Source organism: Kwoniella mangroviensis, assembly GCF_000507465.2.
Source record: "Kwoniella mangroviensis CBS 8507 chromosome 1 map unlocalized Ctg02, whole genome shotgun sequence".
In the NCBI taxonomy this organism is placed as follows: domain Eukaryota; kingdom Fungi; phylum Basidiomycota; class Tremellomycetes; order Tremellales; family Cryptococcaceae; genus Kwoniella; species Kwoniella mangrovensis.
Genome location: NW_027062534.1, coordinates 1,704,404 through 1,719,082, shown reverse-complemented (window position 1 = coordinate 1,719,082; position 14,679 = coordinate 1,704,404). Strand labels below are relative to the sequence as shown.

General features: G+C 44.9%; 6 protein-coding genes across 6 annotated transcripts; 3 read left to right on the top strand and 3 right to left on the bottom strand.

The window, feature by feature from the left end:
- Positions 1 to 89: 89 nt before the first annotated feature.
- On the bottom strand, positions 90 to 5,250 carry I203_105748 (uncharacterized protein; the record flags this gene model as incomplete). Its single annotated transcript, XM_019144900.1, has 23 exons — positions 90 to 346; positions 416 to 563; positions 644 to 741; positions 796 to 891; positions 992 to 1,344; positions 1,408 to 1,559; positions 1,630 to 1,756; positions 1,827 to 1,950; positions 2,009 to 2,159; positions 2,221 to 2,283; positions 2,338 to 2,425; positions 2,481 to 2,544; positions 2,602 to 2,674; positions 2,742 to 3,101; positions 3,158 to 3,319; positions 3,387 to 3,531; positions 3,606 to 3,703; positions 3,779 to 4,310; positions 4,392 to 4,416; positions 4,470 to 4,550; positions 4,619 to 4,703; positions 4,764 to 5,145; positions 5,207 to 5,250. 23 exons carry the CDS (start codon positions 5,248 to 5,250, stop codon positions 90 to 92), a joined length of 3,708 nt encoding a protein of 1,235 aa, XP_019006235.1.
- Positions 5,251 to 6,191: 941 nt separating this feature from the next.
- Positions 6,192 to 7,599, top strand: I203_105747 (uncharacterized protein; the record flags this gene model as incomplete). The annotated part of the gene is made up of 4 exons (XM_019144899.1): positions 6,192 to 6,461; positions 6,532 to 6,675; positions 6,749 to 6,843; positions 6,909 to 7,599. The coding sequence occupies 4 exons, from the start codon at positions 6,192 to 6,194 to the stop codon at positions 7,597 to 7,599; spliced, it is 1,200 nt and encodes a 399-aa protein (XP_019006234.1).
- Positions 7,600 to 8,232: 633 nt separating this feature from the next.
- I203_105746 (uncharacterized protein) lies at positions 8,233 to 9,299 on the top strand (the record flags this gene model as incomplete). The annotated part of the gene is made up of 3 exons (XM_019144898.1): positions 8,233 to 8,442; positions 8,578 to 8,675; positions 8,768 to 9,299. 3 exons carry the CDS (start codon positions 8,233 to 8,235, stop codon positions 9,297 to 9,299), a joined length of 840 nt encoding a protein of 279 aa, XP_019006233.1.
- A 341-nt stretch (positions 9,300 to 9,640) lies between these two features.
- Positions 9,641 to 10,645, bottom strand: I203_105745 (uncharacterized protein; the record flags this gene model as incomplete). Its single annotated transcript, XM_019144897.1, has 1 exon — positions 9,641 to 10,645. The coding sequence occupies one exon, from the start codon at positions 10,643 to 10,645 to the stop codon at positions 9,641 to 9,643; it is 1,005 nt and encodes a 334-aa protein (XP_019006232.1).
- A 607-nt stretch (positions 10,646 to 11,252) lies between these two features.
- On the bottom strand, positions 11,253 to 12,145 carry I203_105744 (40S ribosomal protein uS8; the record flags this gene model as incomplete). Its single annotated transcript, XM_019144896.1, has 4 exons — positions 11,253 to 11,389; positions 11,464 to 11,586; positions 11,868 to 11,967; positions 12,113 to 12,145. The coding sequence occupies 4 exons, from the start codon at positions 12,143 to 12,145 to the stop codon at positions 11,253 to 11,255; spliced, it is 393 nt and encodes a 130-aa protein (XP_019006231.1).
- A 469-nt stretch (positions 12,146 to 12,614) lies between these two features.
- Positions 12,615 to 14,220, top strand: I203_105743 (uncharacterized protein; the record flags this gene model as incomplete). The annotated part of the gene is made up of 3 exons (XM_019144895.1): positions 12,615 to 12,841; positions 12,912 to 13,818; positions 13,882 to 14,220. The coding sequence occupies 3 exons, from the start codon at positions 12,615 to 12,617 to the stop codon at positions 14,218 to 14,220; spliced, it is 1,473 nt and encodes a 490-aa protein (XP_019006230.1).
- Between the last annotated feature and the right edge of the window lie 459 nt (positions 14,221 to 14,679).

Below are 14,679 nucleotides of genomic sequence, written 5' to 3'. Positions count from 1 at the left end.
CTGATGGGTGTGTCACTTCAAGAAAACCCACACAGATGGATTTTCCAAACTATCGCTCAAAATACCACCATCTACTTTATCTATCTCCGCTAACTCATCTCATACCGCCCAATACATTCCCTGAGTACCTCCAGTTGTTCGCCCAAGCCAGCCTTGGTCTTATCATCATCTCTCATAAGTCCATTGACCAACCTCATCAACCAGGCGAAATCAGCTTGACCGGGTATAGGTAATGACGATTTTCGCTTTTGGGTCAACTTCATCTTGAAGTCGTTGAAGAATTGATCAGATATTGATTGAGCTCTCAATACCACTTCGGCAGGTACACCCGCCATGTGTGCGACATCTTTACCGGATAATCAATACATCAGCACTATGTCAAGTCAATTTGATGATCGGAGGAAGCGTAACTCACGAGTACCATGACTACTTTCTGCTACTCCAGAAATCAACTTGTAAAGGAAGACGACTTGTTGAAGCTGATCATCCACGTGAGTCTGCATATGCATCTTTCGAATATTTGGATGATAAGTGAAATCATCGGTGAGGGAACCGTAGTGGGTCTGCACAATTCAAGACATATAATCAGCTTGCTGCCTGTTAGGGAATGTCGATTAGGATAAGAGAGTTGATTGATGCTTACGGCGAAAAATCCCAACGGTAGAGTATGTGTGGCAAGTTGATGCAGGACCGCTCCTGCAATCGCCATACCGTCGTAGGTGGAAGTACCTCGACCGAGTTCTGCGATCCGTGAGCTACACTTCCTGTCAAGTGGTCATGAGCCGGGTGACTCACCATCCAGAATGACCAATGATTTGGGTCCAGCATCTCGAAGTATCTTGGCACATTCATCCAATTCAACTTTGAACGTTGAGGCACTTGCAAACATATCTGTAGGTGTGCACCATAAATTATCAACGAAAATCCTGCAGTTCGTCCAGTATAGCTAACTATCTGAGATGAGAAGACGGAAAGGGAGAGGCGGACTCACTATCATATGCTCCCATTCTCGTCTGGATCCTATCAATAGGACTCAGCCTAGCCTTGGAGGCAGGAACATAACATCCCAACTGAGCAAGTATGACACCGGCAGCCGTCATCCTCAGTAAAGTCGATTTACCAGCCATGTTCGGTCCGGTCAACAGCACCTGTCTAGGTCGAGTGTCACCCAACTGGACATTGTTCGGTATGAACTCTCCCCGGGCGGACATCGAGGGATGTTTCAGTTCTTCGAAATCGACAAAAGCGAATGGAGATTCGATAATCTCAGGTCGACATTTGGGGTCTTCCATATCGGTTGATGCTTTTGCTAGCGATACCAAACAATCCAATTCGGCGATAACTCTGCATAATATAACATGGCTTCAGTCTTCGATCGAACTCGATATCAGCACGAAAAAGACTTACCGTACCGTCTTCAACCAGACCGCTCGATCTCTATCAAATTCAGCTAAAAGCCTCTTGTAGAAATCTGCTCTGGTCGTATTCGCAATATCTCTTGCTTCTTGGATCTCGTTCTTCAGCGTTAAGAGTCGCGGAGTGTAATATCGAGTGCAATTCTGATGCACCGAAAACCAAATCAATCAATCGACCAGTATCATCATGAAGTTAGGTGAAAATCAATCTTACTTTAGTTCCACTCTGTTTGATCCAATTGTTCGGTACTTTCGGGATCTTGTCTTTGACGATTGGTACTTCGATCTGAAAGATCTCCTTGGCGCCTTGTGCGCTGTGCCACCATCTTATGTTCTGAGCACTTATAATCCAACCCAATCGATAGTACGTCAGACATATCGTCATGTCACCCATATTGATCTCACACTCACTCTACATCTTTTTTAGCGTGTTCCAAATAAGCATCCAAACGTTGTTCGATCTCTGCAACGGTAGCATCTGCAGAATCACATTCTTCGTCTGCACCAGGTTGAGGTAGAATCAAAATGGATTTATCTGCGGATATAGATCGAATTAGCGCGCTGGTGTCATTGAGAGGACAAGTCATACCCACCGTTCTCTTCGACCACATACATAGATTGTATATGCTCGATGTGAGCGGATAAATCAGGTACGGAACGAAGTAGACCTGCTACACTGGGAGAGGTGAAGTTTTCCGCTATGGTACGTAGTTTCTCGACACCATGTTGTAAAGCTACGAATGTCTGTTAGAACAGGTATGTCGTCAGTATTCAGTGTTTGTGCTCCCAATGGAGCGTCACTCACATCCATCACATTGAGGAATTTACTCTCTTTCTCACTTCCAGCGTGTATACGAGAGATCAATCGCTACGACCCAATCATTAGAATACAGTTGGTTCCAGTGACCTGAACATGACTCACCTCTAAATCGGGGATACCCTTACACAACGAGCGGAACTCGTTTGAGAACGAGGTCTCATTATTCATGAGATCTTCGACGGCATCCAGTCTGCCGAGAGAGTCAGTTGGGCTTTAGAGGCATGCACGGACAGAGGACGACTGACCTATCATTGATGGCTTTGGCATCTCTAAGAGGAGCCGTCAACCAAATTCGAAATAATCGCTTGCCTATAATCAAACCATGTCAGACAAGTCACCATGATTTTAGCTGGGATTTTAACTGACCGAACGGGGTGATACATCTTTGAAGTAAATCTAACAATGTTCCTTCACTTCCTCCATCTCCATTGACTAACACCTACAGTAGATATACCAGTCGATCAGGTACCTTTTCCCTTGGACAAGCCAACCTTAGCTTGACTTACCTCCATATGTGCCAGCGTTTGACCATCCAATACCAGACTTTTCCCTTCTTTGATCGGATCATACACATTGAAATTACTCTGCGATACCAGGTCCTTGTCCAACGACAAACTTCGAAGGTAGAACAGCAAGCCCCCAAGTGCCTCCATGGCAACTCTATTCTCCTGATATTGTCGAATAGCATCGGGTAATGGTGCTTTATCAGCTGCTATTTCGTCATGGTCAACAGCGAAGAATTCAGATAGCTGTTCAAGAGTTTCCTGAGCCGAACAGAACTCTTTTCCTTCTTTGAAAGATTGCCATTGAGTTGATGAGGGGAGGATGTTCCTCAACATACGAGTGGTATTGACCGATAGGTTGCCCTGGACACAGGTCTAAGTCAGCCCATCATCATAGCCAAACTCTTCAGCTCGCTCACCTTGGCATACACCAGTTCTCTCGGTCTGATTTGACGGAACATCGTTTCCAATCTCGTTCGACAGACATCATCTTCAAAAGCGCTTATATCGAATAACCCAGTCGAGGCGTCCAGTATACATACACCAAAGGCGGAAGTACCATCGAGATCAGACACAAATTCCTGTTCCCTTTGATGATCAGCTGACTAATCGGGTCACACCATGCGATTCATCGGTTCAATCACTTACCTTGATAGATGCACAATGATTCGCTTCGTCACTGCTGAGATATGCTCCATCGACGATCGTACCATTTGTGAACACTTGACGAAGCTCTCTGTTGACTATCTTCGGTTCATTGTTTTTGCCTTTACCTTTATTTCGAATTTGTTGCCTATCAATAAAGGGTATAAAATCAGCCTCTTTGAAGCGTTGCACATGATATTGATATGCAGTGCAGAAACTTACCCGATAGCAGTCTCGGCCTGTTCGACAATTCCCACTTTATGACCAGCAGCCAGGAACTTGTGAATCCAGAATTCGAGTGATTGTTCTGGTACCCCGACCTGAGCGAGGAAAGGTACAACAACTCAGCGCCAGACAAACACCCCATCTATATGCGCGTAGACAACAAAACTCACCATCTTCATGTTCACTCTATCTGTCAATTTCAGGTCGAACTCCTGATGTCCGATATCTGCATCGTTCTCATACAGCTCATAAAACTTCCCCTTCTGGAAGAAAAGTACCGTATCAAAGTGATCTTGTTTGATGTTCCAAAATTGAGCTTCGAAGGCTGTAAAGCCGTTCTGTTTGTCTGCAATATTGAATCTCGCCTTTGGAATATGGACCGTTCTTTTATCATAATCGGGGTGGTCAGGCGTGTGGCCCTCCTTATCCCGTGGGTTCTCCAGGAAAGCATAACGCTGCTCCGCTTCTCGTTTTTGTTCCTTGGCTTCCAACTTTGACCGCTCAGCTTGGGTTAAAAAGATAGCGTCGGGGTCATTTGATCTAGAAACTCCACTGCCGCTATTGTGCCGAGAATTATTGATTAGTGGACGTGGACCAGGTCGAGCGGATGAGGAAGAGGCTTCCGCCGAAGTAGAGGCGTTGTTGTCGTACCATGACGTGGTGGCTTTCTTGGGTGCAGGCTTGGGAGCAACAAATCCTTTTCTAGGAGCAGCCTTCTTCTTAATAGGTTCAGGCGAAGCGGAAAACGCTGAAGGGGAGCGTGATACTACGGAAGCTTCGTACGCCTCGTACTCGTCGACAGCGGCAGCTAAGTGGTCGTCCTATTAGTGATCACGCTTCTGATTGATATGAAGGACTTACCCATGGCTGCATCGTCCTCTTCGTTCAACACAAAATCATCCCCATCTGAATCTTCCTTCAAGCTCTTTCTAGGTTTTCGACCTGATGACGAATAATCAATCAGCTGGATTAATAGTAAACCTACGTTAGGGATATGCAATGTGACATACCTGACATTCCTTTGGGAACCACCTCTTCCTCGGATCCATCGGAGTCAGACTCTACATACATCACTTTCCTCTTTGCCCTTCGTCCCTGCGAACAAAGATGAGCTCTGGCATCTCAATTCATTTGGTGACGATAACAATGGCTTACAAGCTTGATAGGCGATCCATCCGCTTCTTCCGCACCATCATCCATCTCTTTATCCTCATCCACCTGTATCACTTTCTTCTTCTCGCTCGAATTGGCTTTAGCTGATGAAGGTCCAGATTCAGGGGGTGGGGTAAGTTCATCTTCACTCTCCACGAAGTTCTGTTTCCTCCCTACTAAAGGACTAGACTTGTTGACGAGATCTTTCCCTTGGGTAGTTCGAACCACAGGTGAACTGGCTGGACCGCCCACGCCAGCAGCAGCTGAAGAAGGCCTTCTGGTACCGTTGTTAGTCGTTGCAGGGGATGAAGTTGGATTGGTAGAGGGTGGTCTCGGACCAGGTTTGGGTGCTCCGAAGAATGAAGCTAAGGTCGCTTGCTTCGTCCTACCATGAGACAACGTCCATCAACAGCTGCAATCTGGAGGGTAGGATTCATATAACATACGCTTTTGCATCTTTTGGTGTTCCCTCTGGCTTTGTCTTCGCCATTGCGTTTAACGACCTCCCTGCCTAAGAAGCTATGGTCTGACTGAAAATGACGTTGAGAAACTGTTGAATGACTAGATTTGGATGATAACGACAGAAGTATACTATCGGCCGGATAATCTAATAAACCTTGAAAAATGAGACCGCGTTTACGCGTCTGATGACGAGGAGAGTTTGAAGGCGAGTAATGTTCTCGATTGTGAACTGATAAAATCAGTCGGCCGATCGGGTGCATTCGTGGGAACCGTGTCCAATCTTCAGAGGTGAGCCAGGTTGAGTCAACTCTACTGTCTAGTGGATCTATCTGTGTCAAGCCATGGGTTGGATGATGGCGTTAATTACGATACGATACCCGTAGCTCACAAAGACAAGGAGAGGGGGTGATCGGACATGACAGGAGCAGGTACCTCCACCATCGCGTAGTCTGTCTAGGCCAGGTGCTAACCTTAAGGTTCCTGAGCGGTACAAGCAGTGATCAGCTCAACAAACTAATCCCACGTCAGGTGAAAAGCAGTTGATAAAGGTGAAACAAGTCCAAGTCATGGTTGACGTGGATGATTTTGGCCGGATTTTCTCGGTAATTTGGGTGATATCACGTGATATTCAAGGTGTTTTGGACCAGCCTCTCAGCCTTTCGCTTTTTTTGGGAGGTAGGAAAATGGAACATTACCTGAACACGGAAAGAGATCAATGGACGCGTCGTTTGTTGATTCACTCACTCTGGCACAGGTAGCAACTCTTACGCTATGTCATCCCGTCACTCAACATTACCTGACTCACTACTACTGACCATCGATCCACATATAAGCACATTCCCAACCGAATCATTTCCCTCTTCCCTCTTTCTTCTTTCTCTTCTTCTAGATTCACATTCTATATCAAGAACATTACCTATTTATCGTTGAACGATCCCCCCATATCACTTCATTCTTGTTACTACCACCATGTCAGTCATCGAAACACCTTCCAAGGCAGCTGCTTCTGCTCTCGCCGAGTTCAACCTCAATACCCCTAAAAAGGTATCGGAGCCTACCCTCCTCTCCAAACTCCAAGCTGTCTCCAAACCCACCGAGAAGCCTGTCGTATCAGCTGAGGATAAAGTAGAAGAGTACCGAACGAGATTCGTCGGTGATGTCGATTGTGAGGAGAAGGATGAACCTCTCTTACAAGAGACCAACTCTCGATTCGTCCTTTTCCCTATCAAATACCGAGAGGTGAGTACAGCTGTCCCGAAGCGTCGCCAGCGTCTCATACATGATAGCTGATCATAACCGTCTCTCGCAGATCTGGCAAATGTACAAGCAAGCTCAGGCTTCTTTCTGGACCGCTGAGGAGATCAACCTTGCTCCTGATCTCCACGATTGGGAGAACAAGCTCAACGATAACGAACGATACTTTATCGAACGTGTATTGGCTTTCTTTGCTGCAGTGAGTATGACTCACATTGACTCATCTGGTATTCAGCCACAGTGCATATGCTGACTATCATTTTGTCTCATAGTCCGACGGTATCGTCAACGAAAATTTGGTCGAGCGATTCTCAGCTGAAGTACAATGTGCCGAAGCTAAATGTTTCTACGGTTTCCAAATCATGATGTGAGTTTCCTCTTCCCATCTATTCATTCTTCCTCGTCACCCTGCTGACCTTACATCCACTATAGGGAAAACATCCACTCCGAGACCTACTCTCTCCTCATCGATACTTACATCAAAGACAACGACCAAAAGAATTTCCTCTTCGATGCTATCGACACCATCCCCTGTATCCAGAAGAAAGCTCAATGGGCTTTGAAGTGGATCACTGATGACAAGTCAACCTTCGCCGAACGTTTGATCGCCTTCGCCGCTGTTGAAGGCATCTTCTTCTCTGGATCTTTCGCTTCCATCTTCTGGTTGAAGAAGAGAGGTTTGATGCCCGGTCTCACCTTCTCTAACGAATTGATCTCAAGAGATGAAGGTCTCCACACCGACTTTGCCTGTTTGCTCTTCACCCACCTCAGGAGAAGACCTCACCCCGATACTATCTCTAAGATCATCAAGGAAGCCGTCGCCATCGAACAAGAGTTCCTCACGGACGCTCTTCCAGTATCATTGATCGGAATGAACTCCAAGCTCATGTGTCAGTACATTGAATTCGTCGCTGATCGATTATTGGTCGCCCTCGGTAACGATAAGATATGGAACGTCTCCAACCCATTCGATTTCATGGAAATGATCTCATTACAAGGAAAAGCAAACTTCTTCGAATCTAGAGTATCAGCCTACTCCAAGTCAGGTGTCAACCAGTCTGTCGGTGCTACATCGGATCACTCAGCCGTCAAAGCTGGTTTCACCTTGGATGCTGATTTCTAAACACAATTGAAACCGGATAAGAAAGAATCCTCTTGTACGAATGACACCATATTTATATATACTTTTAGATTAGATGATGGACGTTTCTAGACTAGTGTAATTAATTTTCCCTTTAACTGTTGTCACAATTCTTATCTCTTGGCTGGTCTTGTACTTTGTAAGTACGCTTCGGACTACTGCTTCCTTTGTTAGATTTTTATATTTTATAGTAATATCAGACCTTTCTATCGTTTTGCTCGTTTTTACGATATATCTTATGATAGGAATGACAATGCATATTCACTGCACAGGATACTAGGGCAAGCACTGCTTTGTGGACAGCTGAATGAACGAATGACTGCATGAATGAATGCTTGTACACTACTGTGTGTCATCGACATCCAGCATGATGTCCCGTGAGATCACGTGATCCAACGCTTCCTACGCGTCATACATGTCACATCCATCAGAGCTAGTCGTAGTCGGCCGATCGTCACTGAGCTATGAGATTTGTTTTTTCTACCTTGACTCAAGCAAGAAAGCAAGACTCGATCTCGTTGGTTCATATCAATACCAAGCAGCGGTATTCACCTCACCTACGACATCCCTCTCTCCACGTCGATCGGTCGAAAAGTCGTTCCCCAGGTTTAAACAATGTTCACTACAAGCAATACTACTTTCGGACCGATCCCTTTCCACATCTTTTTGAAACATGCTGGACCATCAACTATACAATCTCGAGCTCGAACATTGACTTCTACTGCTAAAAGATCAGCTAGAACCCATGGTAGTCTGAGTCATTATGATGTGTTGAAGTTGTCAAAGAACTCGACAAAGCAGCAGATAAAAGCTAGGTTCTATGAGGTGGGTTGGGTTCATCAGACTATGTCATGAGATATTTGATATATATATTCTTGATCATTTGGTCGATGAGGATGAGGCAAGGACCACTTGACGATAGAACATTGCGAACTGACATTACCTGAATCAATTAACTAGCTATCTAAGCAATATCATCCAGATGCCAAAGGTGGAGACACAGCGAAATTCCACGAGATAAACGATGCCTATGCTGTATTAGGTGACGATAGTAAACGGTGAGAACCGATACTTTCACCCAGATTCCCATCCTATGTCATTCGACCAGAATGACCAAGTTGATTGACAATCGAACTTCTTGATTATGCAGTCGTCAATACGATACATCACTCACACCAGCATCCCATCAATCCCACCCATCTCGTACTCATCAACCCTATGGTCACGGTCACGGTCACTCATCATTCTCACCTCGTGATCCCTACTTACATCGAGCAGCCCAAGGTCCCCATCGTGCATGGTCCAATACCAACTCTACGGCTTACAAAACTGGTCAAGCGCCCCGAACGGAGAACTACCAACCGTTTGGTAGGAAGACACCACCGAATTTCCAGTATACTTACGAGTACGATTTTAATTATAACCCTAATGCTCGAACTGCCAGACCTGGGGGTAAACGCAAAGCGGGAGAGGACGGCGAAGGAGACGGGGAAGGGGCAGGGGGAGGAGGGGTATGGAAGTTTCTGGTTACGGTCGGATTGATATTTACTGTTATTTCTCTTGGAGGTGGGTTGACAGCTAATTCGGAAGGGTTGTATGATTGGGAAATAGTACGGAACAGATGGGAGGAAGAATTAGATGATAGACTAGGATTACATGATAGAGATGAGGTAGACGATTGAATCAGGAGAAGCGGAATTGTTGGACATCCTCATGCAATCCACCGGTCTTCGATCATTCGCCATTGGACCATACGACCACTTATATAGGATATGCAGAGAACCCTACCTCGAAACAACTACCAACTTCATTTACCCCAATGGAACGGAAATATAGTAACGCCAATTTCATGGACAAAGCCAATTATGTGAGACGCTTATCCGCATTAGTATATACAACCAACAAATCTCTTACTCCTCCTCCTCTGCATGTCACTCTCTTTTTTTCAGAGATTGTCATAGCATTATGCATGATAGATTGCCCATTGCCTCTCCCTCAAATTTGACTTGCAGCCATCTCTCTATCAATCAATCAACTCGCCCTCTTTCTCCCCAGCCAGAAACCTACTAGCTCTAGGTGAGAACGGCGAACTAGATTTATCCTTCGTCTTCTCTGCTGTAGGATTTTCTATCCTATTATCATGTGAAATCGATCGAGTCGTTGATTTCATCTTCGCTTTTTCAAGCGTATTCAAAAACCCTTGTACTTGCTCTTGATCATTTTGGACATATGCAACCTCAAATCCATCATCCTTCCTTCTGTTTCGACTTGTCAATTCATCCAAAGTATGTTTCATCCTTGCTAGCTTGTATTTCCCCTCTCCAGTCTCCATGGACCAATACCATCTATCTCCCCTCAAATACTCTTTAGCTTCTTCATCTCTTTCTCCAGCCGTATCATTCAAGCTTCTAAGTAAACTTTCCTTCCCACATGAACAGTCCGAGTAAATCACGATTCTAGGTAAAGCCACCAATTGATACTTGAATCTCTCAGATCGTTTGGTATATTTATATCGTGATGGATCAAGTTTATATATCATCCATTCACCCACCTTCTCATCAACCATATCCGAGTCTGTGAAGGTATTCGTAATTGGATCATATGGTCTTCTAAGTTTTGAGATTTTATTGGTATCTGGATAAAGCAAATCAATAGTCCGATCATCAAATGTTATTGGTATTTCCCTTCCTTCCATATACGGTGATGTGAACACACCATCGCTAGGATCCGTAGGACTACCGTTAAAAAGTGATGAATAAGTATCATTTAGCACGGTAGTAGCTGATCTAAATAAATGGGATCTGGAAGCTCTCGTAGCGTATTCCGTACCTAATATCAAAGCTTTCATACCTATATCTGAAGCTTTGGTTATAAGATTTCCAGATGATTTGGTTAAACTGTCCAGATCCCACCTCTGTGTGGAACGTGAGGTTATAAGTCCTTGACCATTAGAGGAAGTGGGTATTTTGGCTGGGCCGAAGATCTCATCGTATTCTGGTTCGAATTCGTTGTGATGATTGTGTTGCATTGTCTATATCGTGTAATGTTGATGATTTTCCTCGATATTTTGAAAGATCGAGTCAGAATCCAATTAGAATGCGAAAGCAAGAACAGATGAGAAGAGAATAAACTCAATGAGGTGTAAATCAAGTCAAATGTATATAAATTTTAGAGTCAAACTCTAGCTCTCTCAGTTTATCCAAACAAAGGACTTCGACTTGTTATGTACTGCGATTAGCAACGTCTTTACCATTAACAAAGGTGGGGTCGCTCGGGACTCGTTTCGATCCAGAATCAACTATTCTATCTATTGCTCCGCTGGGGATTCGTATCGAATCAATTGACCGATAAACACGGTCTTGCATGTTGATATCTGAAAGGCGAAGAAAGCCTATATTCCGAACATATCGGTGAAGATCAGTATTAACCCGAACTTCAGCTGTTCCTCATCAGCCTTCATGCGACAGAGAAGTATCACACATTCGTCTCTCAGACCAAATCTCGCCGTAACGTATGGTCAGTGAATAACCTATGCAATCCTCGCTCTAACAGGCAATTTCATCAAGTGGTCTTGGTTCTAAAGTAAATACCCTAAAACCTCAATGCATAGCATGTCATCCCATCTGCATCTGCCCTTAGTAGACGAAAGCAAGGATTTTACCACCGACGTGCTTGTTTCTGGCTTCTTGGTGATCCATGATACCGGCAGAGGTCGTGAGGATGATCTTACCGAAAGATCGAGCGGGGAGAAGGAGGGCAACCCATTGTTCGACTATTCAAGTACAAACAAATTAGCAAATCAGTCCAATTGTACGATATCTTGGGTGAGAAGTGAAGATGACTTACTAGCGTCAACGGCGATGTTGAATCGAGGAGAGATAACACCACATTTGTTCAATCGACCGTTAAGTTGGATAACAACTTTTCCACCTCGGTGGTCATCGATGATCTCGAATTCACCAATGTAACCTATATCAAACGAACGACAAATCAGTATTGAGATTCTGCTGCGTTGATATGAGAATGATGTCCCCTTTTTCAATGGGTTGATCAAGTCTATGAAACTGGTCATGCGGCCTCGAATCTGACTTGATCAAAAGAAGTACGAAAAAGGGAGGAAGAATCGCTCTTCCGAAGACTTAAAGCCTCGCCTCGGTAGGAATAACGTGTAAAGGCAGTTATACTCCGGGTATATGATGGAAAGATAGAAAAGACATATGGATCCACTAATGATTGATAAAAACACTCACCGTGCTTTTGCATGACGGAAAGCACCTTGATAACTACCTTTGAGGAAGGTCTGATGAGAACTTGTCTCTTTCCTCGTCTTTCGGCGTTGACGATGTTGTTCTGCAAATTGACCAAGCGGGCATTAGCTATTTTCCCAAACTCCATTTCGCATATCATCCTTCTCAATCTTCCCCGTCTTCTGGTCTATCCATCCATCTCGTTCCTCCTCCCATACTCTTCTATCAGACAAAGGGAATCCACATACGAGGGCATCGTTAAGTACTGAAGCTCTAACCATTTTGATTGATTTTTGAGTTGGTTTTGGGTGGTTTTTCTGTTTTTTGTTCCAGTAGGAAGAAGTATAAGCTGAAAAGGGCTTTTGCTAACTCAGTGCGGGTGTGTCCTTACTTAGACAGCCGTATAGAGTATCCGGTGAGCAAAAGGGCTTTTTTAAGGTCGTTGATTAGAGGGATGACAGTAAGAAACGATCTTTCAACATTAAACCATAGCCTGCCTATGCAGTTGGTATCGACCATGAACAATTTGGTGATTTTTACCATAAGGTACGGAGTTTCTTGAGGTGAAAAGAAGAAACGCCGATGTGGCACCATGCACAGAGCCACGAGCGCTCACGCGTGTCCCACGTGTCAAATGTTTTGACGAAATGTTGAATCTCATTTGAGCTCAGATCAACTCTGCATAACGAATGTCACAATCGATTAAGCACGATAGGTCGAACTGCTTGATACTGGACGGCGGATCAGAAGATGACCACTCTCCCCCGGAAGAAGGCTGCTCCTTCTGCTGGGCCGTCGCAGCCCCCACCCGTGGTCAAAGCAGTAAAAGTCGTACCTGACGATGGCGCTCAAACTATCCGAGCTCAGTCGAAGAAAGACAAGACGAAGGCTGCGAATGGACAAGATGGTGTGGATAGAGCAGGGATGAGCAAAGATGTGGTCAAAGCTGTTCTGGCAAGTCCGTTGACTGTAGCCTGGTATGTACAAAATACCTTACATAGCCGACACCGATGATGATAGAGCTGATATTTGGCATCGTGTGTATAGGCCAAATATCCCTCGACATCTGCAAAATGCTACTCTGCATGCATTGAAAGAACTCGTACCATCTGAAATTGCCGATTACCACGTATCTAGAGCGAGATGTCATCAACGAGAGAAGCGGAAACATAGGAAGTCAACGCGTAATGCGAATGGCAAAGGGGTTCAAGAGAAATCAAATGATGATGGTCAGGACGTTGAAATGACCGAAGGAATCAGGACCACTTCGAGTGCCGGAGACACAGCGACTAGTGGAGTAGGGACTAAAAGGGTCTCTATCGAACCCTCTCAAGACGGACCAGCACAGAAAAAACTGCGACTGGATGAAACTGGAGAAGCAGAAGGAGGAGGAGAAGGTGTATCGGGATCTAAACCTGTCAAACCTGAAATACTATCTCACATGGTCTTAGGGATAAATGAAGTGCTCAAATCTCTGGAATCGCAAATATCGGATTTGAGAATCCGTATAATGATCATGGGAGATAAATTAAACGGTGTACCTACGACTTTGGCTGGAAATGAGAAAGGTTCAAACAAAAGTTATTTATTACCTACTGCACCTAGATCACCTTCACTCTCTCCCGAACCCGAAGTTGAGGTCGCCAAGGACGGTGACCCAGCTAAAGCTCTGAATCAAGATATCTCACCATTGGAATTTATAATCGTTCCATTACTATCTATCAATCCACCTTCCTTAGTTTCACCAATTCCACAGTACTGCGCAACCTACAATACTTTCGTATATCAGCATAATCAATTAGCTAAGATCTGTAAGACCCGCCTGAAGCCCGGGCAATATGAGGAGGTTGTCAGTGGGGCGAAAGAGGAAGTGAGGGTCGTTCCTCTCGGCGCGGTAGAGAAGGAGATTGCAGAGCTGGTAGGGCTGAGAAGAGTCGCGTGCTTGGGTGTAAGAGTAAGTCCGACCAGATTTACACTGCTCAAGCTCTGCTGATTGACTGATTATGTCGTTTTACAGAGTTCACATCCCTCCATCTCACTACTTCAGAACCTCTTACCTAAAAGTATACTACATTCACCCAGACACTCAATAACCCTACCTATACCTACATCGTCCTTGAACATTCACAACAAAGCACCCTTGACTGAAGGTGCCAAATCAACCACGAAAGTGAAGACTCCAATTGCCGGTGTTCATTATGCGGATCTGCATATCAAGGGAATCAAAACGAAGATGCCGGTTGATAATGCCGCCAGGAAAACTAAGAGGTTGGAGGAAGTGAGGAAGAAGAGGGTCGAAGCGAAGATGAAAAAGAAGGAGATGAGGGCGAAAGGCAAGCAGAAGGAGAAGAAGTGATGATCATGTGTTGCTTGCTGGCAAAAACTTTTGAACATGTTCATATGCATGGCTCCTCTTGATGAAGCCTCACGCTTCAGTGGTTACAAAGGTATCCGTCATGCGGCATCTGATAGATGCTGTTAAATCACGAAGCATATCTGAAGTTCTTCCTCGATTGGCCACCATCTGCTTCAATTCAGCAGCATCAACGATACTTGGGACGTGATAGGAGATTGCATAGCATCGCATGAACACGTCACCATATGCTTACATTGATCTGGCCATTCGACTGCGTAACCAGACATGTAAGGGATTTTCCACAGCGCGGGGTCTTGGGCAAATTAATCCGAGACCAGTCACTTGATGAGACCTGATCTAAAAATGGATCCGCAGGGTTGATCGAGCAAAATCTCAAACCCCGATATTTAAGGACAAAGGTACAGGATACATGAATCGGGAGACCAGGACAGTCATCGG